The 26,543-nt window shown below is 37.5% G+C and overlaps 1 protein-coding gene across 1 annotated transcript in view; it reads left to right on the forward strand.

Moving 5' to 3' along the window:
- Srp68 (signal recognition particle 68) overlaps positions 1 to 26,543 on the forward strand; it is a 142,059-nt gene that overhangs the window by 69,883 nt on the left and 45,633 nt on the right. The window contains exons 6-7 of the mRNA XM_067149929.2: positions 75 to 258; positions 8,846 to 9,085. Coding sequence (XP_067006030.1) covers positions 75 to 258; positions 8,846 to 9,085 — 424 coding nt within the window. The remainder of the gene's footprint in view (positions 1 to 74; positions 259 to 8,845; positions 9,086 to 26,543) is intronic.

Here is a 26,543-nt window from a genome sequence, read left to right on the forward strand (position 1 = left end):
AACCTTTGGTTAGCAGAGGAAGTTTTTGGTGCTTATTGTGATTCATTAAAGATAATTTTTATTTTTCTCAACAGGATGGTATATGAAAAATTAGCACCTGCGTTACCTGAGGAAGATCAGATACTGTACAGACAGCGAGTGGATGAACTCTCTCCAAGCTTACGATACTGTGCCTACAATATAGGAGATGAAAGTGCCATTGATGACTTGCTGCAGATGAGGGGCCATGGTCAAGGAGATTTATTGGCCAATTTAGATGTATGTGTATTTCTTATTTTATCTTATATCTCTACTCCTGAAATTACTTATTTCTGTACTTAGGTACTTCTCATAGCATTTCAGTTAACATATGTTGTTAACCGTAATATAAAGAGAAAATATCTTGTTAGTCTTTCACAGAAATCACTACAATCTTAAATATTTTGGTTTAATACTATCACTCGTGAAGTGGTTGAACATAATATGTACCATGTTATGGTCAGAATAACCTTTGAGATAAAATTGGAGAGTAGACTTTCAGTTGTATAACTGAATAGAATTGATTGGAAAAGTCATTGAAATGTGTTTCATGAATTTCTTGTGTAAATTTGTTGCTTATTAGTAGGGCTCTGAAGTTTATGACCGAAAGAAGTACAAAATATGCAAGCAAATATGCCCCAAAATCTATCTAAATATGACCTAAAAAAGGGGATAAAATATGACTTAATCATTTTAGGGATGAGTAGCAAGTATTAGATTATTACTAACATTAAATGTGTCAAAAAGTGTTTAGCAATAATGTAGCAGACACATTTAATCATGTGCATTGACAGAGCTAGTGTAGGTATCTTAGAATTTAATACAGGATACATCATCATAGCCCTGAAGTGGAGTTCTCACACGGTTTCCAAAAAACCCTAAGGTATTAGTATGAAATTTGTAAGTAAACTAGTGCCCTCATCCCGAGGTGTGGCAGCTCTTTTCCGGCACACCCTGCATGTGCAACAAAGATGCTCAAAATATAACAAAATAAAACCTTATATCACTAAAATGAACAGAATATAACCTAAACAATAAAAATGGCCAAAATATGCATTTATATGCAAATAAATTGCTTCAAACAGGCTCAGGGAGTTATCTTTCAGTTATTTTTCAGATTTTGGATGAAATGAGCTCAGGAAAAAAATGACTTTCCTGGAACATCCAAAGCTTACGTATTACGAATACTGTTCTAAATAGATTCTGAAACGTCTCCATAAAGTTCCATGTTATTTTCAGCTTTTTGTTACTAAGTCTAGTTTTACTTTGATGTATGTAAAACCAAGAAGAACCTGGTAATTAGTGGAGGAAGAGTTTGGTCCTTATTATGACACATTTAAGAGATTCTTTTTTACTTTTTACAACAGTATGGCTGTATGTAATATAGACTAAAGCTATGTAACGCAGCATGTAGACTTGTTCAGAATCATTTATCGGTGTATTCGGAAAAGTCCCAACTTCATTACTATCTCAATGTTTTTCCCAGGTCACATGTACAGAAAAACCTTGTTTTGGAACTCAGAAATTGGACTAAACTATGTGATTTTGAATTGGGAACCATCAGGTATGATTTAAACATTTTGATGCATAAACATTAGTCTCATGAGAATGTATTTATGTTATTTTGTTCATGGAAAGAAATGCTCGTATCGGTCTTCTTTAACATCTTGTTATTCCTTTACTCATCGAAAGGAAAGCTCATAATGGCCTAATTGAACCTACATATTAAATTACTGTTGTATAAATTTACAATTCAGTGCCTCTTCGTAGGTGCCGTGTATTTCATATTCATCATTGTATTTGAATTTACATTCCTGTTTAATTTATACTGTGCAAAAACATACTCAGCATTCCACTGTTCATGATATATTGGTGTAAGTTAATCATGTTTTACATAATATAGTCTTAAGCTATGCAAAGCAACATGTAGACATGTTCATACTAATTTATAACAGATGAGTTTCCCTTAGACTAGACTCCTGCTCCATCTCTTTGCTCAATGAATGTTTGAAAGAATCAAGCTCAGAAAGACTTTCAGCAAATGAGTCAATCATACTGTCCATTCTTTTAATCATAGTGAGTAGAGTGAATCAGGGCAGAATTGAGCAGCTCAAAAACTTGGAAGTTTGAGTCTCATTCATTGTTCTTTGTAGCAGTTTGCTCGTTCTCTGACCAAACTAGCAAAGTAGTAGAAGTGGAGAGGTGTAATCCAACGGAATATGCTCAGACTTGTTAATTGCACAGCTCTAATATAGACTGCTGAGGGGTGTGGAAATTAGTGAATATCATATTATACAGTAGGTTCCCCTTCAAAAATAGAAATGTTTAGGATAAATATATTTTGTTAAGTTGTATTGGTTGCGAGCATCTACCACTCTGTCTTATTGAGATATATTATGTTGTTAATTACGTCCTCTAGGGATTTTCCCCAATCTGCATTGGCATATACAGTAGTTTATTTTCAAACTATGTTAGTGTTGAATATTTTTAAAATTTACGTATAATATAGTTTATGTACAGTATGTTTATGCCTATTACAATGTAATTTATCAACAGAGACCAAGTACCGGAACAATTTAGGTTTATATAGAAGACCAGTATTACAAAATTCCTGTACCCATATTTAACCGTAATTGTGGAAACAAATGGCTTGGAGGAAGTGGATAGGCAGCAATAGTACAGAGAATTGGCAGAAATATTAAGAAGCCAAAAAGGTATGTAAGAAAATAGTACAAGGAGAGGAACGGAAGAGCTGTGAAAGTTCCACAGAAACTTTACAGGAGGATATAAAAGGAAGTAAAAAGGTCTTGTATGGTTTGGTGAAGAATAGTGTACGAAATACGGAAGATACAAAATTTGTAAAAACTGAAACAGGGCAGATATTGATGCAAAGAGATGACATACTAAAAAGATGGGAAGAATACTTCTCAGAATTGCTAAGTATTAAATACAGTGAACTGGTAGATGAGAAGGAGCAAGAAGAAACAATGGGAAAAGAACACGAAAAGGAGATATCAATGTTAGAAATAGAGGAGGCCATACAAAAGATGAAGAGTGGTGGGTGAAGCAGCAGTAGTGGATGAGGTAACTATGGAAATGATAAAAACAGCACGACCAATAGGGCTACAGTGGCTGTATAGATTATTTAGAATAATCTGGAGGAAGAAGAGATCCCAGAAGAGTGGGAAAAGTGTTTAATTATCCTGATATTTAAAAAAGGTGATAAAAAGGAATGCAATAACTACAAACAGATCACCCTTCTTGCCCATGCAGCTAAGATATTTGAGAGAGTATTGGAAGGAAGACTGAGGGGGAAGCTAGAAGGAGAAATGGAAGAACAGTATGGTTTTAGGAAAGACAGATCGTTTGCCCTGATCTTTACATTAAGACATATGATGGAGATAAGATGGGAGTTAGGAAAAGACAGTGATGACATTATTGACATTGAGAAGGCTTATAACAGTGTGCCCAGACAGTTGGTATGGGACACATTAAGGAATTAAAAACAAAAACAAAATATCCTGTATATGAAATAAGGAAAATAAATGTTTAATTGTAAGTTGAAAGGTCTAGTGCCTCCGTTTTGATTTGGTTTTGTGTGCCTTCCCAACCACATCAGGATGGCACAACTGAATGTCATGTGCATATATTCTGGAGTGCTATGATAACCATACAACAACACTTATTGTGGATTAGTCCTGATTAAAAGATATCTTTTATTATGTCACTGCACAATTAGCAACAATAAGGAGAAGTATGTACTTAAATGACCAAAGATCTTTCGATACATGCTAGTGTGGACGGCACTGTCATGCTGCTCAACATCCTCCAAATTCTTCTTCTGATGTAACTTTGATTGACCATGAGAGATCCAGGATCTAGTTCGGTCGCCTATTTGTGTAGACTATCAGTTGTCCTGCATAAGCAGTCCGTTGTCCAGGGTACACCACGAGGAGGTTATCTACACTTCTTCAGTGACATATTAGAGACTGGAATCATTCCCCCGGAGTTCAAGATGACTCACACCATGGCAATCCTCAAACCAGGAAATCCAGCAGATGACCCCTCTAGCTACCGTCCTATTGCACTACTGAGTGTCTGCTACAAATTGTTGGAACGCCTCATCCTTAACGGAATCCAGGAAATAATAAATGACATAACACCGACATACCAGGCGGGTTTCAGAACCAAACAAAGCTGCTGAAGTATTAGCATTAACATCATATATTGATGCAGGATTCCAGAAGAAGCTAAAGACATCTGTCGCTTTTGTTGACCTGACAGCGGCATATGATACAGTATGGCTGGATGGACTACTATTCAAAATTGAAAAGCATACACGCTACCGAAAACTTACAGCACTTCTGAAGAACATGCTGAAAAATCGTTACTTCAAGGTCATCATAGGGCAAAATACAAGCAAGTCTTTTACAGGAAAAAATGGACTACCTCAAGGGTCTGTATTAGCCCCACTACGTTTCAACTTGTACACCAGTGACATGCCTGACACCATCAGCAAGAAATTCTGCTATGCTGATGACTTAACCATTGCTGTCCAAACTGTCACATTAGAAGAGGGGGAAAGTATTCTCTCCACTGACTGGAAACCTTGAATGCATACTACACGAAGTGGAGACTTTGTCCAAATCCGGCTAAGACAGAGGTATGCTCATTCCATTTGTGTAAACAAATAGCTCACCAAAAGCTAATGTTGTGTTCTGCGAATAAAGAATTAAACATAATTTCAACCCCAAGTACCTTGGCATTACCTTAGACTGTTCTTTAACATGGAAAATAAAAGTCAGAAATTTAAGTCAAGAAACAACATCATGAAGAAACTAGCTGGTACGACATGGGGAGCTGATGCAGCCACACTACGCATTACTGCCCTCACCATGGTTTATCCAGAGGCTGAATATTGTGCCCTGGTGTGGCAACGTAGTGCTCATACTAGGAAGATCGACGTCCATTTGAACGAATGTATGAGAACCATAACAGGCACACTAAAATCCATTCCAATCCCGTGACTACATACTATCAGTAACATACCCCCTCCGGAACTGAGACGACAGGAAGCAACTACACGCGAGTAGAAAAAGTTACACCATCCTGATCATCCACAGAATCTCCTAATCCACGAGGTCCTTACTGACCTACCTCCTCCTCGTCTTAAATCAAGGATCCCAATATGGCATGACATAACTGGCTTCAATATCCAGGAAAAATGGCGTTAAAGCTGGAGGTCTGCATGTGTGAAACACCAAGGCATCCAAGACCCCACAACTGGACTCCCAGGATTTCACCTGAAGAGACACCAATGGTCTAAACTCAACCGTTTAAGAATAGGCCACGCTAGATGTAATGCCATGCTGCATAAGTGGGGACTTCGAGAATCCCCTGCCTGTGAGTGCGGAGCCCCTTTTCAGTCAGTGCAGCACATTATTGAGGAGTGCCCTCTGAGGAAGTATTGTGGACCAGCCCAAGATGTCATCAGTGCTACACCCCCCATCTTAGAATGGCTACAGCAACTGGACATTGATTTGTAAATGTGAACGCTACCAACATTCTTGTCCTTGTATATAGTGTAAATTTTCTTTTTCTTTTGTATACTTGCCATACGATAAATAAATAAATCCTCCAAATTCAGTTATAACAGTAGGTAATGGTAATGTAGTACTGGTAATGTAATCTTTGTGGATCGGTATTGGATGCATTTTAAGTGTAATAACAACAGTTTCCACAATTACAGTTATATATGGGTACACGTATTTTGTAATGCTGATCTTCTATATAAACCTAAATTGTTCTGGTACTTGGTCTCTGTTGATAAATTACATTGTAATGGGCATAAACTACATTAAAAGTAAATTTTTAAAATGTCTGCATCACATAAATTTATAGATATTCAACACTAACATAGTTTGAAAATAATTTGTATATATCATTGCAGATCGGGGAAATACCCTAGAGGACGTAATTGATAACAGAACGTATCTCAAAAAGACAGGGCGGTAGATGCTCGCAAACAGTACCCGGGAAACTGGAACTGCAGTCACGGAACTGTCAGCTTACATTCAGGAGATACTGCCGGCAGCCTTGAAGATGGTAAATAAATTAGTCCGTATGAGGCTCGCATTAACATTATTACTGTATATTCTCAGGAAGTATCAGTCGTAGATACAACAGAGCATAGATTCGTACAAAGCATAGCACAGTATGCCTGCAATGCGCAGGAATTAATAATAATAATAATGTCGTCGTTAATACAGTGGAACCTCGATTCTCTTTTTTTGGAGGGACCGCGGGGAAAAAAGCGCACAACACAGGAAAACGGAAAATCTGGGAACAAATGAACCATCAACAATTCGGTTAAACATCACAAAAATGAAATATATATAATTATAATTTTACAAACACTCCTAAACCAAACCAAACCAAACTACAACCCCAATAGGCCTTCCGCCTACGAAGCGACCGCTGCTCGATCCGAAGGCCTGGAGATTACAAGGTGATGCATGGTTAGTGTGACGAATTCTCTCGGCTGTTATTCCTGGCTCTCTAGACCAGGGTCGCCATCTCGCCTTTCAATAGCTCCTCAAGGTAATTGTAAAATAAGTGAACCTGGAACCAGCCCTTATGTCCAAGTAAAAATGCCTGACCTGGCCGGGAATCGAACCTGGGACCTCCGGATGAGAGGCAGGCCAATTAATGGGGCCAGCTTTAAACATTAATTACAGGTACGTGACTTAAAAAATCTTGAAACTTTACATTCAGTTTTACAGAGGAAACTTCGTCAGTTTCCACTGAAAACTTCTGTCAGTTCAGCAACTTTGATCAGCCAAACTCTTCGAAAAATCAAATACCCGTAACCACAAGTAGTTTTTAATTCTATAATATAATAAAATAAAGCACATTAGATATTTAGAATATATATATATATATATATATGATGCCGAAATCCTTTTACATCTTCCACTGTACTGTGTAAATTAGGCCTACGTTGTCTTTTAAAGGTTGTGGAGAACTCGAGAATATGGTTTCGAATGTAAGTATCAATTCTCAAATTCTCGAATGCATTATATTCAATTCTTCCCATCACTTATTACAATCAAATTGGTAAGAGAAAGAAATATTATGAAACTTTAGAAATTACAGTTATTTGTGACCTTGAACTCGGCTGGAAAGTGCATTCGCTGTACAAGTCAGTACGAGTGCGAAATGATACTAACTTTTCAAATGTAACGTGTGCAGATAAAGCGATTGTGGTTTTTGTAACATTTTAGCACAAAAACGTGAAATTCCCAGTCTTATATCAGGACCACAACAGTAATAGGTAATTACAAAACCTCCCATCGCTTTTTGTATGTAAGGTGCAACATCTATTCTGGGCTCAATAACATAATCTTATCTGATAATAATAAAATACTAAATTTATGTTACTTAAGAAGGAGCAGTTTCGATTTCTGCCTGAAAGCCTTGGGACTACAGTGCTCTGAGGGAAGTGCTGAAAACCTGTTCAGCGATACACTCGAAAAAAGTAAAATAAACATCTAACCCTCAACATAATGTAGACGTTTTTCAAGTACAAACATTTGACGAGGCTCGTTCCGTCTTCAAGTAGAGCTGTCGAAATACGCTCTGTCTCCTTCCAGTTGTTGTGGATACTCCCTGCTTTATGATTTCCGAAGATTCTCTAAACAATACCACCCGAATGCGATGCTAAAATGGTCCCTTACGGAAGTTCACCGGCGATCGCTTTTCCAATACAGTACTTCCTCTAATTACCGCAATGATGGGACGTTAACACCAAGATCCATAAGTATGTCATAGCCGTCCTTTCATGAGGTACAGTTTCTTGAAAACGCATGATCAGGGATTTAGTGATGATGGGACTGAAAGTTCTGGACGGTTGTTCCAGGAAATCGTTTCTTAGAGGAACAGATAATGCAGGATTTTTATAACGTTATTTAATTAGGATGCTCGCGGGACCACGTATTTTGAACGAATAATGCGGGGAAACGTAGTTTCCGGGAACGTATAATCAAGGTTCTACTGTATAATGTACAAATCTTCACAACATGCAAGCAGTTGTTTATTATGCATCTGGATATGTTTGACGTGCACTGATATTCAAAGTACTGGTATACAGGATGTGTTTCCTACCCATTTTAACTTGTTCACTACAGGTGTTTATGACTGCAGCCCGACTAAGGGATGTATTGAAACAGCAGGCTGCACAGGTCAGTGCTTATCTCAATGAAACAAAAAGCCGTCGCTCAGAAGGGCTACTTCTTTACCGTTTAATCATAATGACTAGGCCTATCGGAACTACCACTTAAATCCCTTCATAAGTATTCACATTTTACTCTTAAGTTTGGATGCTTTTACCAGTATTATACCAGTAAATCACTGATATACATCTTTACTGGTATGCAGTTGTATTACAACATAAACCAGAATTATCGATGTAAGTTTTAGCCTACTGAGCGAATGGCTGCGCGGTTTGGGTCACATAGCTGTCAGCTGGCATTCAGGAGATATTGGTAGATATTGCCGGCAGCCGTGAAGATGGTTTTCCATGTTTTCCCATTTTCACCCCAGGTGCTGGGGCTGTACCTTACTTGAGGTCATGGTCACGTCCTTCTCACTCCTTAACATTTCCTATCCCATCGTTGTCAGAAGACCTATCTTTGTCAGTGCGATGTAAAGAAAAATTGTAAATAAGTTGTAGCCTATGATTGTTTTTAATTTCATTTTTCAAGTAAGTTCTGGTTTGTATTGTATTGGATCTTTCAATCTTTCAAATAATTGTTCATGCTATTTCCAGTCCTTGATTGTACAAACGAGAGAAAGGAGAGCAGAAGTACTCTGTGAAGTGGAATGGCGAGGAAGAACTTTTGCGGTTCGTCCTGAACGTGTTCGGCTGTTTCTTCTCTCTGAACAAGAATTGGATGCAGCTGTGGAGCGTGCTGTTGATAGTGCTGCTAAGATAACTTTATTTGAGAATTTTCTTATGGACTGCAAAGATGCTATTTCAGCTGTAAAGGATGAACTTAAATCAGATCAGGTAAGATTAATGTTGCCAAAAATCACTTTTAACTAACTTCTAAGCCATTACCCACCAATCCTATATGCATTAAGTTTAGTAAAATATTGAATTGAGTGAAATTAGATTCTGTTTCCTGTTGTAGGATTATGTAAATTGTGTGGCTAGTGCAGAGAAAATTTCAAAGAAAAGTCTTGTTCTCCTTCAAGTAAACATTGTGTTATTTTGGGCACTGTTGTTGAGCACCCATCGTTGCATATTTTTTGATTCATCACTAACTTTTAAATTCTTCTATTCATTTATGATATATTCTAATCCTCTAGATCAGGGATGGCAAACCTTTTCCAACTGGTGTACCATTTTAAGTCTAGTTTATTATCCTGAACTCTCTACCATGCCACTTGTTATTTTCATTTTAAGGGCTACCACACCCACCCCCCTTACCACTGCCACCACCAACTTCCATCCCTAATTCAAAATTGTGTTTCAAATGTTTTTACATATATACATTGTAAAATAATACATTTGATTGCATGTTTCGAGGTTGTATTTTGCCAATACTGCAAAAATACTCACTAGCTATGTCATTAATATTAGGTTCATAACGTGTTGTCTTCAGTAACACACAAGAAGCACTTATATCTGAACTAAGATAATTTCTGACTGTTGAGTTCACAACGTTCATTGTAAGAAATAGCTGCCCACAGGCGTTCGATGACCCAATCAAAGTAACTAGCGCTATAGCGAGTTTCTTCGTGGCCAAAAACATTTGTGGCAGGCTGTTCCACTGTTCATGCATAGCAAGTAGAAGGTAAAAATGTGATCTCTCCCCTAGTTCATCGGTTCCTCCTCTATGCTGCTCTTCCAGCAGTGAGTGAGTTTGAGCTTACAAGTCAGTATACAAATAAAAGACAATTTTTGCATGCAAATTGTTATGCTTTTGCTTACCATTCCAGAAGTCAGTTGACAAATATTTTAGATAGCTTCCGGGTAGACTTTGTGGTCTTAAAAGATTTCAGTTCCTTTCTCATCTGTCTTGTTACAAAATAAAATAGGCACTTCATATAATGTAACACAAATTTAGGGATAATGTCTGTAATATGGTTATTGCAGCATCCTAATTCTTTTGAATTAATAGTGATACTTTGCAAAGTGTCCAAACACTTTTAAAATACATCGCCCCATAAACTATGTTCACAGGAGAATTTTTGTTCCACTACACTTTCAAATTTCACGAACACATTATAAACTGCTCTTGAAGGATGGGTGAGGAAAGTGCTGTCAGTACTGTATTTATTGGTATAGTCCCTAATAAATGTGAGCGCTGCGGCAAGTATTTCTTCTGTAGGCTTTCTGTGATACAGGTTGACACATTTATGATATTTTGTGACCTTGGATACCGTACTATATTTCCTCCTAGATAATAACTCAAGAAAACCTTAGCAAGTCTGTGGCTATCACTGTCAAGTAGGCCTAAATGATTGTTCTAGAATCCATTATGCCATAAATACTCGGACACCTGTATGGTGCTCTCAATTGTTACTCTTCGGGATTCAAGAGTTCTTTCTGAAGCAAAAGTATTCTTCCCACTGAGGTTATCTCTCCATTTTATTAAGGTTTGATGCCCTATTGAATCTTTATGAAGAGCCCCTGCTGGTATAAAAATATTTAATACACCTATTAAGATATTTAATTTCCTAGTGAATGTTTCCGTCTGTTCACTGTCTTCCAATCCCTCTGAAGTTTATCTGTCTAAAAAACTTTATGCCATTTGCTACGGAATTACTAAATAACTGAAAAGCTAGTCTCACGTTCATGCGCTGAAATGAAATGGGGTCTATATGTGCAGACGTTAGCTTGTGGCAAACTTTCAACCCTGCAAATTTATGGCAGTTATTCATTTTGAAAACCTGTCAATAGAATTTTAGGTCCTGAACTTCATTATTTTAATAGACTTGCCTTTATCGTGGAAATTATTTCATATACAATCAATTATATGTACAGCATCTGAAAAGACCCAAAGTCCCCTACTAGTATCAAAAGGATTAGAAGTAGAGCACATGACCTTGCCTTCTTTTCCATTTATTCCTAAACATTTCCACACTTTTTTATTAGAGTGACTTCCATCTGAGGTGAAACCAATAATTCTGGTGCTAATTTGCTATAGTTGTAAGACCACCTTGATTACAATTCATAATAAAATATTACCAGGTGTAAAATTTCTGCTTGCATACATAGCAACCGGTTGAACCCAATTATGCAATGGGGGCACAAACATGAACACTGACGCATGGTTTGAGAGTGTATTTGTCCCGTGTTCTTGGGTGTGTTCTCCTAAATTTACGAATCTATCAACTTTTAATGAGTTGGTATTAAACTGAACCTCTCCTCTTAGTTTTACTTCGTCAAATATGAGAATTCCCGTGTGATTGTTTTCATTCTTCTTATTGCAGAAATAGTTCTCAATAGCACTAATGGCATGGGTGTTAACCCTATAAGGGCATTTAAGTTCTTTAACTAATTTTCGCAGATGAGCCTCCGAAGGAAGGGGAAGCATGTCATGCCTTAAACAGTGTCTATACCCCTTAGATGATTTCATTTTAACTAAGAGACTATCGAAAGGGAATTCATTGTCATATCACATCACTTTATTTCTTAGCTGACATTTTTGGAAGCATGGTATCAATAATCACCTTTTGCTTTCTGCATAATGTCGGCTCACTTAACTCATTCACTGCCAAACCTGTATGTATACGTTATTGAACGCCATGTCTCGTCCGCCAAACCCGTATATATACATTTTCGTGCCGTGTGTACTTCACCGATCTCACAAATGAACGCGATATAGTGTCATGCTTTGAGATTCCATGGAAATGCTCAAAGAAGTTCTCTACAGTAGATATACCACTCCATTTCGTGTGTTTTGAAAGCGATCTGGTGTTATTTCAGCTTCGTTGGAGTGGAACATCTTTCCCGCTAATGTGTAGCCATCATTTCGTCTTGAAGTATACGTTCATCTCTTGTTGACGAAGAAATTGAATGTTTCCTCATAAATAGTGATTCTGGAGAGCTATATTTTGATAATGAAGATGGAGAATATCTAAGTGGTGATATTGAACTACAAGAAAGTGTGAGGCAAACTAGTAATGATGAATCTCTTGCACAATTGTCACCCCCTCCTCAGATAAATACTTTTTTCCACAAATGTAAATGATTTTGATAATAATGCCTGTTCTTGAATCAACAATTTTACATTATATTACAGTAACCGTATCACCGAGCGGAGTAGCCGCGTGTATTAACATACTACGGCTATGGAGCCAAGCTCTGCACTCGGCAGGCGAGTGGGTTCTAACCCCACCATCAGCTGTCCTGAGATTTTTTTTGTGGTTCCCCTTTTACACTACCAAACAAATGTCGGGACAGTTCCTATTCATAAGCCACAGCCTATTCCTTCCACTTCCTTACCCAGTTTTATTCACCATCATTCATTTCATATTCATTATCTTCTCAACTGAGGTTTGCATCAGGAAGGGCATCCAGTGGTAAAAATATGGTGTAAAATATAATCTCACTTCATCCCCGACCTCGTATTGGGCTGCGGGCCTAAGAGGATGATATGCATTCCATTAATTGTATTGGTAAAAATGTATCTGTAAAAGTGCTTCTTCCTTTAAAAAAAACCAGCCCAGAGGGCTCGCCTGGTCATCAAAACTCGGCAGTGGAAAGGTTAAATAAATTGACTGTAGGTTGGAATCTCTTAGTCGTTTTTCTAGCAACAAAATCTTAGCACTAGCTATTTTCAATTTATTACGGATAGTCATTATATTACGTCCCTGTCTCTTTAGTTTGTTTATAAGTGAACTTATAGTCTTTTTAACTGTGTCTGAGCCTCTTATTTCTTTTAGCACTCTCAGAAAAGGCATCGAAATTTAATTCGTGGTGAGGCCTGTGTGATTTGTTTCTTCAACTTTCCTCCGCCTTCGGAGGCTCTTTTTTACGGGGTGGTTTTTTTTTTTTTTTTTTTTTTTTTTTTCATTTGTTTAATTGTTTCGTGAGATTGTGGCAAATTGCAGAAATATGAGGGACAGCGCCAATTTTCACTTTCCATCTATCTCTAGGAATTTCTACCTATTCGCCTTGTATTACGAATGAATCTGATTTAACTATAAATTCATACGAAACTGTGAATCGCACACACAACACTTATCAGAAAGCTTTTTATATTTTCTAGGAATCGCCTTTTCCCAAATAAAATTAAATTAATTTATCTAATTTATTCAGGTTAACTTCATAGGCACCGCAATGAATTGCAAAATTTTATACCAGACACAATGTATCTGTTTTAACCACATCTTCATGTGCCGTCCTGACAATGTCCAACAACATTTCAGCATGATTTAATAAGCACCACGAGAGCATCTCATTTTATCACTTTGATGATGAAACATCTAACAGTTATCCATCAGCTAATGGTTATTTACAGCAGTGTCCAATGACTTGCATATGGCTAACACCACACAAATAGATTTGGTGATGAACTACTGGCTCAACATTTACCAGTTCCCGTTTACTATTAAATTATTAATGGTTAGCAGTATTAGAACTAACAGTTCTGTCTATATAAATTAATACTTGAAAGAGTCTCGATGATGAGCATACTCAAGATGTTAGAACCTAGTTATTTTCAAAAGTACTCATAATTTCATCCCAGTTTCTAATGTCAATTTGTATATATTAGTTTCATTTGTTTTATGTCAGTTGTGTGCATGTACACTTGTTTAGTTATTAGATGTTTTACAATAAGGCTGAAGATGGCCAGCCCTGGCCGAAACTAGTCCCTAATTAATGTAATTTAGAATATTGCATATTATAGTATTGAAAAGTGGACCATTACTACATTAATTTAATAATTATATTATAATTACAATTCAATACGGATCGTAACCATGAAGTTTATAACATATGATAAGTTAAGTGAAGTCGTTCACTTTCTAGCACAAAAAAAATTATTAATTATCGGTGAGGACAAATATTTTTAAACCACACTAGACTATTAAATGGGACAGCTAGAATAATCGTAGAAGACACACACACACGTTCTAGCTATTCTAATAGAGACCAATAATCACTCACACACACATGACAATACTACCATATCCCATGTGAAATAAGGATGAAAATATTCAAAACTGCTGCAAGACTAGAAGAAATATTACCACTAATGAACAAGTAAGCATTATTTTTACAAAGATGAACAGATAAACATTAGAAAAGAGTACTTAAATGAATGATGGAACTGGAACTCTGCTGATGATCTGGAACATGTGGTAGGTTATCTGCCCTCGGTCGCTATCTCCCCATGCCAGAGATCGCCTAGATTTTAGCACACCATTGTAGCCGTGATGTTCAAAGTAGAGTTGTGGTAGCTTTCCTCTTCAAATTGTAGCAACATCTTGAAATACTCGATCCAACACCCTCCTTCTCGTACAGTAGAAGCTGAAACTGACAAAGAATTTTAGGAGGTGTTTCGCACACACACGCATTTAATTTAAAGATGAAAAATATGTAACTTTCTTTAAGAAAATCTGCCAGACTCGTTGATCCAAATATTAGTGAAGGGTGACTGATTGTACTGCCAAATAATTAATACAAGAATCATCTGCGTCGTGAATGTAAGAGCAGCATCGGAGTATACAGCAAAATAGCACGTCGAAGTACACAACAAAAGAGTTCACAGCAAAAGAACACGTCGAAGTACACAGCACAAGAGAGTGTTTCTTGCGGAAACTGGGGTATTTAAGCATATTCAGCACAAGGGTGTGTCACTGTAATTGGCCGACGTCTAGCGTTTCAATTCTCGAAAGTACCTCTGTCTGAAACTTGACATGCGCGATTCATATCGAGGCGACCTTGGTTCGTCTCGGTAGGTCACGTGGGGACAGCTGACAGCTCAATACAAAAAATCAAATACATCGCTCCCCTCACCAACAAGACCGGTTCTGTACAAGTGAGACCGTCTGTAACACAGGGCTGAAAAATATCGCCCGTGCTAATGGAATAATAATCTTGTACACGCAGACACAATAAATACTTATTGTAGGCCAAATTTGAAGGGGACAGTATCTGTATATGTTCGCCAAAGTACTTGAGTGTAAGGAACTTCATATTATTTGTCCATATTGAACTGAGATCACATACAAAATACAATGTTGTTGGATGATTTTTACAACATATTAAAGAATTAAGTAAATTTCAATTACAGGATCACCATACAGTACATTGTTTTGATATAGTAAACATGTTTCCAAACATCAAGACTAATAAATTGCTTCCTATCATTGCCAAGAATTTGAAGATATACAGTCACTTAAGCAATTTTGAAATCGAAGACTTTATGACGATTTAAAAATTGCTGGTCAATAACAACTATTTCACTTTTGACAAGATAATTTAAAAAAAGGATGGCCTTGCAATGGGGTCTCCGGCCTCAGGAATTTTGGCAGAAATTTATTTAGATTTTTTAGAAGATTCGCAAATAATTAATAATGACAAATTTAAGAATGTTCTATTTTGGTCCAGGTACATAGACGATGCTTTTGTTATTCTGGATGAACGCATACCCAATGCCTCTACTACTTTTAATAATCTTAATACAATAGATACTGATATAAAATTTACTTTGGAATCTGAAATAGAAAAATCCATTAATTATCTGGACGTAAAGATCAATAGGCACGCCTCTTCATTTTCTTTAGCATTTACAGAAAGACATACAATTTTCAGTCACAATACAACAAGAATTTGATACACCCCTTAGCTCACAAATGCACGAAATATAATAGCTTGGTGAATCGCACATTTAGCATACCAATGTCCAAGCGAGACTTGGACAATGAACTGAACGTCATTCGATCCATGGCTAAAGCTAACGGTTTTAAAGGGAATTTTATAGAGCGAATAATAAACAAATTTAAATATCGCCCTTACACAAACCTGACTAAAGATAAACCAGAAGTAAAAGAAATTGCGACCTTCAGTTTAATAAAGAAGTTTATAGAATTGCAAACATTTTCAAGAAACGTAATATTAGGATTGCGTTCAAGACAGATAACAGAAGTACAGTAGAATGCTTCAGCTGTTAATAAAGACAATCCATGCTCGAAATCAGGTGTATATAGGTTTCAAAGTAGAGACTGTGGAAGCGGATATATAGGGCAAACTGGATGTAACTTTAATGTCAGGTATCAAGAACACTTTAACGCCGTCAAATATAATAGATTTTCAGCTGTAGGCCAGCATATCCATGAGTACAAGCATAAATTCACAGACATAGATAAAGACTTGAGATCATGCAAACACTTGCTAAGGGACCGAGGCTTGACATTACGGAAGCATGTCTAATACATCTAGACCAGTATTATAATGCTAACCTTAATCTGAATGAAATTTCGGAGAAACCCAAAGTATTATACGATTGCTTGATTCTATTACTTGACAAGCTAAGAATTCCAGTAAATTCGAACGTCTTTCAAACTCTACGAAACAGTTTTTCGTACTACAGTCTTCGTCCACAACGCCCCCGGACCCTCTCCTACATCGTCAACGTTCTAGAAACATCTCTCTTGCCGCCCCTACTTCCCCCTCCTTAGCGCTTCATCACATAGCACACGATACGAGCAGACACACTCGTTGTGCTGCAGTCGTCATGCGAAGTATACAGCCGTAGAAGGTGAGTTGGCCTCATCAATATTTTGATTCAATCATGTCTTCATCAATTTTTCTTGCTTTTATATTAACATTGGGCTTTCATCATTACAGGGTTGCATTGAACTGAGAAGCTATGCCCGCCTAATAACTTCAGGGTAAATTACAATCACAGTTCCAACCATTATATTTACAGCATAAAAACTACATTTCTGCACACCAACAAAGCTAAGAAGACGGCGCAGTTTAATAATTTTTATTATACACAACGAGTTTTTATCGAACAAATGGCTATCGACGTATATATGAAATGAACATTTTAACATTAAAGGACTGTATTCAACTTTAATTCCTCAATTTTAAGATCGTATATTGTCCCCGACGTAGTCAGTCAGCGAACACTAGACACCCCAGGGGTGCTCAGTTCGATGGCTGTAGGCTCATAAAATAAATGAATGTGGCAGGATTAACATAGGGTTCATCGAATAAGCATGTTCCAGGTATAGAACAGATATGACACTTTTATTTAATTAAATGAAATATTAACCATCCTGAAGTCTGTGATTATGACTATGATCACTACTTTATGTAATTTAATATGGCTCTTGATGTAACAAACCTAAGTGCAAACAAATGGGATGGTACACGGCAGTTGTTTCCCCTAATATTCTAACAGAATATTTTACATTGTTAATTTTCTTTATCGTCTTTAAAGTCATTAAATTATTTATTTAAAGTTGAATCAAAAATTGTCATTCAGAAAAATGAGGTCTGGGCCAAGCCTTCATCGACAATCTGGAAAAAATGCAGTAATTGTAAGAACGAGTATAATAAAGAAATCTCTAAGGGTCAATAAGTTAACAATTATAGCAAAATAAAATTTACATTCGTTATATTAACAATTTTGTAGTTATAAAATGAAAAGTTGAATTTGCCTTGGTTTTCTCTAAGTTAATCCGAGACGTCGGATATACCTGTTCACGTCGTCTCACATCTCTTTTCGTGAGAATTAATACTGAACTTTAAGCATCTGATCAATAATTAAACAAAATAAAACGCCTTCTGAGCTTACGAACATAAGTAAATGGGGAGAATATCATCCATGTGGAAACCCCGTCCACTATCCATCGCTAATATCAAAGTGTCGCACATTATCCGAACAAAACACATAGAAAATAATTCTCTCAAATTACTACATCTACAGCTAACTACGGAAATTGTCAAGAAGACTGTGGTTACCAAGAAGAAAATATCTACACTATTTACATGTCGACGAGTGTCGATCAACTATATTACTCTCCTGTTAACAGATTTATTACGTTCCAGCAAGATTGAGTTACCTCATGAGAGCGAAAAATTGCATCAGCGAATGAACTTGCATAGTCACGAATCACATATTATTGAGATATTTCGTCGAAGATCTGTTCTTCGGACCTAAGGCCTTCGCGAACATGCACCTGTACCTTCAACTTGGAATTATTGAATTACTTGAGAAAAGTTGGGATATTCCCACGAATTAAGAAGTACATCGATTGACATGGACTTTCATTTTCTTCATCTGAAGACACTAATATTAGACTACACTGCATTCATCTCGAATAATCCATATTCACCTTACAACCTAATCAACATCAGGCTTAATAATATCACGACATTAACATGTGAAAAGCTCAGTTTCACGAAGATTCATATCATGCGCAATTATTCCATATACTTTACACGTACAGTGTACCTCAATGACGACTCTAACTTGTCGCATCCTAATCTCAAATATGTGTAGCCACGAAATATCAGGACCTACCATCGTCCTACAAATACATAATATCCACTTAAATGTGTCTCGATGATTAATTACGCCAATTAATTATCACATGCCCCAATGCACATATTCTCATTAAATTTGTACATAGAATTCAGACTTAATATCCCGATGACACGTTATCTCAGACACGAGGTACAAGTAGAAGTTCCATTACAAGGAAAATATTAAAAATATTGACAAAATATCCTATCATTAAATCCATCGGACATAAATTAACTCGTATTCGTGACGAAATTCACTCAATAAGCAAAGATGGTGTCGATAACACATGGATAACTCTATCAGAACCCTCGCTGTCAAATTCATGGCCACATGGTCATTAAGCAATCGCATGTGTCAGTTTTACGACATATTCGAGAAAATATACAACCATAAAATGTGTCAAAATAGATTACTAAGAAGGAAGAAATAATAGAACAACTACATAGAACAGATATAAATGAGACGTAATCGACTTAACTTAAGGAGAAATCTTCACGTCTGGAAGTCTGGGTTCTCAATCAGCCATGCCAGGATGAAAGAATCTGCATCCCGACGCCGCCGACGGTGGTCGATGGTTTAGAACTTCATGGTGAAGCGCTGGTAATCCATAATGCGAAGTTCCGTCCTCTTCTGGAAATGATCACGTCCAAGTCTTCCGCGTTCACTCGTGAGAAAGCTGAAACTTACACAAAGTGCTTTAGAATAAACTCCAAACACACACGTAACTGTATTTTGGAAATGACACGTACTTAAGGGATTAATATCTGCACATTCGACGTCTGATCACAGCACTGTTCTAAGTTGTATACAATTATCAGAAGTGTAGAGCACAGGAGTGAAGCCACTGTTTCTAACGACAGTATTCACGATGTTCTATGTTGAAAATCTTGCTGTCAAGGGCTCTGAGCGACTGAAGATGATAGTCCGGGAACACGTTAGTCTGTGAGAGTGAGTACTCTTATCACATGACTTAAATATCGTGTCTGGTGCTCGTGCACGGAAGTAAAGTCAATTTAGATACTAAATTCTTCTACCGTATGAATATATAATTTTACCACCATTGTAGCCAAAAGGTCGTGTAAATTAGTTCAAAATTTTAGTTTGTAATTTATATCCTCTAAATGTGCTATTATTTATCCAGTTTATTTTAATTTAATCCTTGAGCCTTCCGTAATTATGCATGTCACGCCGCCAAAGATATTAGAAATATTTCATTCATATCGTTCCTCGCAATTACCAGTGACACGCGCTAGCATCTTTTTCTCTCGCCAACCTTCATTTTTTAATTTTTATTTTGTTAGCCGACCGGCCGCCCTCTTCACGTAAAAAAAACTTGTTCTCGTCCTCGTCCAAGGTCGCGCACACCCCATCTCGCCGACAAGCGAACACAAGCCACACACCAACACCTGTCCAGTCAGCTGTGACCTCACGGTCACATCCACCTCTTACTGGGACAAAATTTTTAACAAGGTTAAAATTTTTTTTTAAATCACGTTCGTTCCTGAAAATGTGGTCCGTATGTTGTCTACCTCACTGTTTAATTTTCCATGGTATTAATAATTTCCAAGCATCTGTCAGTTGTCTGAACGGTAATCATTTTGCACGCCACAAAGTGGTATTTCTTTGACGGTCAACCTGGGTCTTTTCTTTTTTCTTTCTTCACTCTTCCGCTTCACGGTAGAGTCTTAGGTTCGAGGCGTTGAATATAAATTCCTGTCGTCCATCGAGACTTTGGACTCGGTAGGCGTTGTTGTTATACGACCTTATAACCTTAAATGGTCCAGTATACAAATCAGCAAACTTGCCGTAAAACCGTTCTGTAGGGCTGGAGACCATCGGTTTTCTCACTAAGACCAGTTCGTTCACTTGTAAAGGTCTGTGGAATCTTTTCTTCGCGACTCTGCATAACCTACGGTCAGCCTGTTTACGCAGGTGCTCTGCTGTTATTTCAACGCGCCTTGCTGGAGCCAGTTGTGCGTCAGGCGGACATTGTACGATGTTTTCCCAAGGTCGAGAGGGAAACTGCCCGTGTTGAATAAGAACGGGTACCTGGCCTGTAGATTCATGTATGGTATTGTTATGACAATACATAAGAATAGGCAGTACTTTTATCCAGTTCCAGTGACATTGTCCAGAGTAAATTCTGCAGAACTTAGCGATTTCGGGCATGACCCGCTCGGCTTTGTTACCGGCTGGATATCTGATTGAATTTAAGACGTGTTTGATACCAAGCTGTCTCATGGCTTGTTGGAATTCCAGAGATGTAAACTGAGAACCATGGTCCGATAATAAGAACTCCGGTTTTCCCATCGTAGGTATCACGTTACGTGTAATGCGTCTCAAAATTGACTTGGTATTACTCTTCTGTATGGCGAAAAGTGACAAGAATTTAGAAAAGACATCTATGGTCACTACTACATGTTTGTTTCCATGGGTAGACCTGGGAAGTGGGCCGAATAGGTCGATTGCGAATACCTTCCTGGGCTCTTCAGGTAATAATGGAATGGGATATTGTTTTAGCAGGCGATTGTTCGGATTTACACGTTGGCACGTGTCGCAGGTTCCGATTGTTACTCGGAATAATCAAGAAGAATCCCTTAAAAAACCTGCATTAAGAATTAAAATCAATAGTCAATAATAGTACTTTCCTTTTCAATAAAAAACTCTTTGCTATGGACCCTAGGTTACCCGTAGCGAAATTGTTACCAAAAATTCTTAAGGCTAACACCCCTATACGATCAATTATCAATTTTAGGGGTAGCCCAATGTACAAATTAGCTCAATTTATTCAAGTTTTCCTTAGTACGCATTATCACTACCAAGCGAATACAACGATAACGAACTCCATAGAACTTTGCGAAAGAATGAAACATATAAAAGACCGGGCGAGTTGCCTGTGCTGCGGTTAGAGTCGCACAGCCATGAACTTGCATCCGGGAGATAGTAGGTTCAAGCCCCACTGTCGGCAGCCCTGAAGATGGTTTTCCATGGTTTCCCATTTTCACACCAGTCAAATGCTGGGGCTGTACTTTCATTAAGGCCACGGCCGCTTCCTTCCCACTCATAGGCCTTTCCTATCCCATCGTTGCCATAAGACTTATCTGTGTCGGTGCAACGTAAAGCAAATAACAACAAAAAAACATATAAAACTACCAGAACACTACAAGATCCTTTCATTTGATGTCGTCAATATGTATGTCAAAATCCCCGTTAAAACCATTGTAAATTTGATACAGAATAATTTAACAAAATTCAGTAAATTAAGCATTGGTGAAATAGACGAGTTCATAGGCCTTTAAGTAATAATGATTTCCTTTTTGAGAATAACATCTACCAGCAGACGAGTTTACCTCAAGTATTTTGGCGAACATATATATGGACGACTTAGAACACACAAACATCATAGATAAGATCAAAGCTATAAAATACTGGACACCTTACGTTGATGTGTAGCCATCATATATAACAGCATTAATGAAAGAAAGGAAATTTTGGAACTACTCTACAGTTTAGATCAGAATATTAAATTCACTATGGAAATGGAGAACAATAACTCGCTTAATTATTTAGACATAACACTATCACTTCATAAGAGTAATCACATGGCATTTAACATTTACTGGAAACCAACTTAAACTGCTAACACCATTAAACAGAATTCAATACATCCTGAAGGTCCCAAAAAAGCTGCCTACAATAGCATGTTAGAAAGAGCTTTACAAAACCCGCTCTCAAAGAAATTTAAAAAAAAATCAGGACTCTCCGCGAAATAGCCTTGAACAACGGATTCAGCACAAAATTTATAAATAAGCTAATGAGTAAACGTACTAACAAGCACACAACTACTTTAACGAAAGAGTAAAAAATTAAAGAAAAATATGCCACATTCACATTGAGCAATAATAATATACACATAATCACCAACATCCTAAGAAAACAGAACCTAGAAATTGCTTTCAAAACCAGCAACACTAATGAAAGATTATTTTTTTACTCTCACACAGTAAATACTAGCAACAAATACACAAATTCTGGGATATATAAACTGGAATGTCAGGGATGCGGGTCAAGGTAAGTCTGACAAACTGGTAGGAACTTCCTCATAAGATATATAGAACATCACAACTCCTTAAAATATAATAGTTTCTCTGCCATCACAAAGACTATAATCACAATTATACTGCAATGGATCAAGATATTAAAAAAATTTACAATGTGAACAAAAATGTCCACTACTAAACAGTTTAGGGAATTTTTACATCAGTATGGATCATTATAAGAACCCACCCCTCAACTTAAATGAGACAAATGAAAAAAAGGACAAAATATGGAAAACTTTTTTCCGATCATTTATACAAAAAAACAGGAATGTAAGAACTCACAATTACTGCACTCTTTTTCAGTCACCACCCACATTATTCCGCACACTCCCATTCTCCTGAAAGCCCCGCCCCATTTCCCCACTCCACTTCCTTGTAGCAACACGTCTTGCGTCTCGACTGCAGCAGCAAGTCATTCGAGAGCTGGACTCTGTTGTCAGAGAACATGAGTGATACAAGCGGGCCACGTAATGTAAGGTAATTTTCATTTTTCAGAACTTAATCTAAACGTTGTTCCTGTTAGTCATCATTTTTCAACCTTAATTTGATTTGTATTATCCATTTTACAGACAAAAAATCAGATGGTTCAACTTCAATAATGCTTACGTATATCACCCCAAGTCGGAACACAACTTTCATTATGCTATTTAAAAAACTTTACATTTCATTTTGTGTGTTTGCTAGGTTTTTAATTCATCATACATGTTTTACTGAGGATAACCCAATGCTGGGTCGAAACATGTCTATATGTGAAATTTAGTCTTAATTAGACGTAAAATATATAGTATTGACTAGGAGGATTAAAATAGTTTTGTACAATTTTGTAAGTGTATTACGTATCAGTAGTATCAGAAAATGCATGAACCAGAGGAATGGCATGCTAAAGAAGAAAGTTATCTAACTCGCCATCTATTTCCCGCCAATATTCAGGGAGGCTGTTACACTTGGTATGACTGGGCGAGTTGGCCGTGTGTTTAGGGACGCACAGCTGTGAGCTTGCATCCGGGAGATAGTGGATTCGAACCCCACTGTCGGCAGCCCAAAGATGGTATTCCATTCCATTTTCACACCGGGCAAATGCTAGGGCTGTACCTTAATTAAGGCCAAGGCTGCTTCTTTCACACTCCTATCCCTTTCACACCCCATCGTCACCATAAGATCTATGTGTCGGTGCGACGTAAAGCAAATTTTTAAAAAATACTCGGTACACAGCAGTAATCCTATCTATCGGAGATGGGTGGGAACAGAAGACACAAAGCACATCACAACAAATAGTGGTCAATGTAATGTTATTGTTGATCAGTTTTATGAGCTTTGTATATTGAAGGCCTTTGTATTTAGTTTTTTGACTCTGTGATATTAGGGCTTCTTATAAAATTATTTATAGCGTAGACTGTAGTTACTTGTTCTCAGACTTAAGATACCGGTTTTCAGTCTATTCAGTTCACCCATTTTCTCGTGACTCTGCGCTGATATGGACTTAGTAACAAAAATTCAAATTTATAGCCAGTACAGTAAAAATGTATAAGGTATAAATAATCGGAAATTTAATACTACAGTATATAACTTTAGTTATGTAGTATTTATTGATACGACCACTGATAACATGAATATTTGAGAAATAAATTTTAGGCCTCTCACGAAACTACAGTTTCTCTCAGCGTGAATAATATTATTTATGGCCTAGATTTTAGTGACGTATTCTCCAACTTTGGATACCGATTTTCAATAAATTATCTTCAGCCGTTTTCACGATACATACATACATACATACATACATACATACAGACGGACAGACAGAAATTACGGAAAATTAAGTGCATTTCCTTGTTGCTGTAGATATGACTGATATAGAAATACCATCCTTTTTAAATTCTGACCAATGTACAGATAAATCTCTTTTTTTTATATATACAGACATGTCCTGACTGACTGACTGACTGACTGATTCATCAAATGGAAATTCTAAGTTCCCATGGAGGGAATTAGATTCTTTTCCACCAATAGAGCATATCAAAAATCAGATCAAAAATTAGATGGAAGGCTTTTCCAGCGTTTGCTCTATTAACCAGCGTTTCGTCTTAGGTCTGACACTAGACTCTTCAGAGTGGGATGTGTCAGACCCTACCCACTGACGCCGGAAAAGCCTTCCATCTAATTTTTGATCTGATTTTTGATATGCTCTATCGGTGGAAAAGAATCTAATTCCCTCCATGGGAACTTAGAATTTCCATTTGGAATTGCTAGGCGGGCATTAATTCCATTGTGGAGTTTTATCTCCCGTATGCAGTTATCAGACTGTGCTTCATAAATAAGCTTCTGATAAGTTCACCTGCATACACCCCAGCGTCAGTGGGTAGGGTCTGACACATCCCACTCTGAAGAGTCTAGTGTCAGACCTAAGACGAAACGCTGGTTAATAGAGCAAACCCCGGAAAAGCCTTCCATCTAATTTTTGATCTGATGACTGATTCATCATCGTCAAGCCAAAACTACTGGACATAAAGAAATGAAATTTTGGGGATACATTTATATTTAAGTGTAAGTGCTCACTAAGGGAGGATTTTTGGATGTTTGGACACTAAGGGGGTGAACAGGGGGGGGAGAGAGAGTGTGTGTGTGTGTGTTTTTAAAGGAACATATATCTATATCTCAAAAACTTAAGCTTTTACAGACATAAAAATTGATACTAGGAATCTTCTTTAAAATAAGACCTCTGTCTCCCGGCCACTCACAGACTGCTCGCATGACGCCAGACCAGCCTCCATATATAGGCTGAGGTGACGCACCTGTACTGCCGAAAGGGGTAGCACTCGGCGACAGCCGCGCGTGTCTGGGCGACGGCGGCGAGTGATTCCACCCGAAGCCAGGAGATCGGGCAAACGTCCAGAGTGGGTACTCCCTATCCCAGTCGGTCACCGCCACTTAAGGGAGAGTAAAAGAATTGAAAAATTTAAATTATTTTTATGAGGATTACTTATATAAAAAACTAAAGATGTTACAGATGTGAACAACATTGGTATTTGGAATCTCCTTTTAAAATAAGGAAACACACATTTTTTGTTTTAGGAAAATCGACATGGAGGGGGGGGGGGGGGTGAAAATAAGCAAAGAAGCAGTTGAATTCTGTTTATGAGGATAGTTACAACTCAAAAATAGAAGAAGTTACAGGCGTGAAAATTGGTACCGGCATTTAGAATTGCTTTAAAAGTAAAGAAACACGTATTTTTTAATTTTTTGAAAAGTCTACTTGAGGGAGTGGAAAAAAGTGAAGAAGTTGAATTCTTTTTACTAGGATACTTATATCTCAGAGACTGAAGATGTTTACAGGCGTGGAAATAGGTGTTTGGAATCTCCTTTTTAAGAAAAAGGAAACATGCATTTTTTCCCAACTTGATATAAGATTACAGTATTTCTCACTTGTGCAGTTCTATGACACATGGTCATCTTAGCCCCAAAAGCAATACCACAAACATGGTTTCTGGGGTTAATGAAACTCAATTTTTCTGTGACTTTTTATACTTTACCACGAACCTACTACGCTGGCATAGCAGGGGGTGAGGTGATACTCCCACGTGGCGCATCCCAGGTGGCGGATAGAGGGGGCCTAACCGGCTTGCCAGCAGACTTGAGGAAAATAAAATACCTCTCGCGGACCAAACACACAACTCCCTGTAGGTGGGGGAAGCAGACAAAGAATACACCCACAGTATCCTCTGCCTGCCTAAGAGGCGACTAAAAGGGGCGATCGAGGGATGATTATATTAGAACCATGAAACTCTTTGTGATTAGTACCACCACGCGGGGAACAACATGGGTCGCTTTTCCTTGTGCGTAGTACCAGTGTGTTAGGTACCAAATAGGTTTG

This window comes from Anabrus simplex, chromosome 6 (assembly GCF_040414725.1).
Source record: "Anabrus simplex isolate iqAnaSimp1 chromosome 6, ASM4041472v1, whole genome shotgun sequence".
Lineage (NCBI taxonomy): Eukaryota > Metazoa > Arthropoda > Insecta > Orthoptera > Tettigoniidae > Anabrus > Anabrus simplex.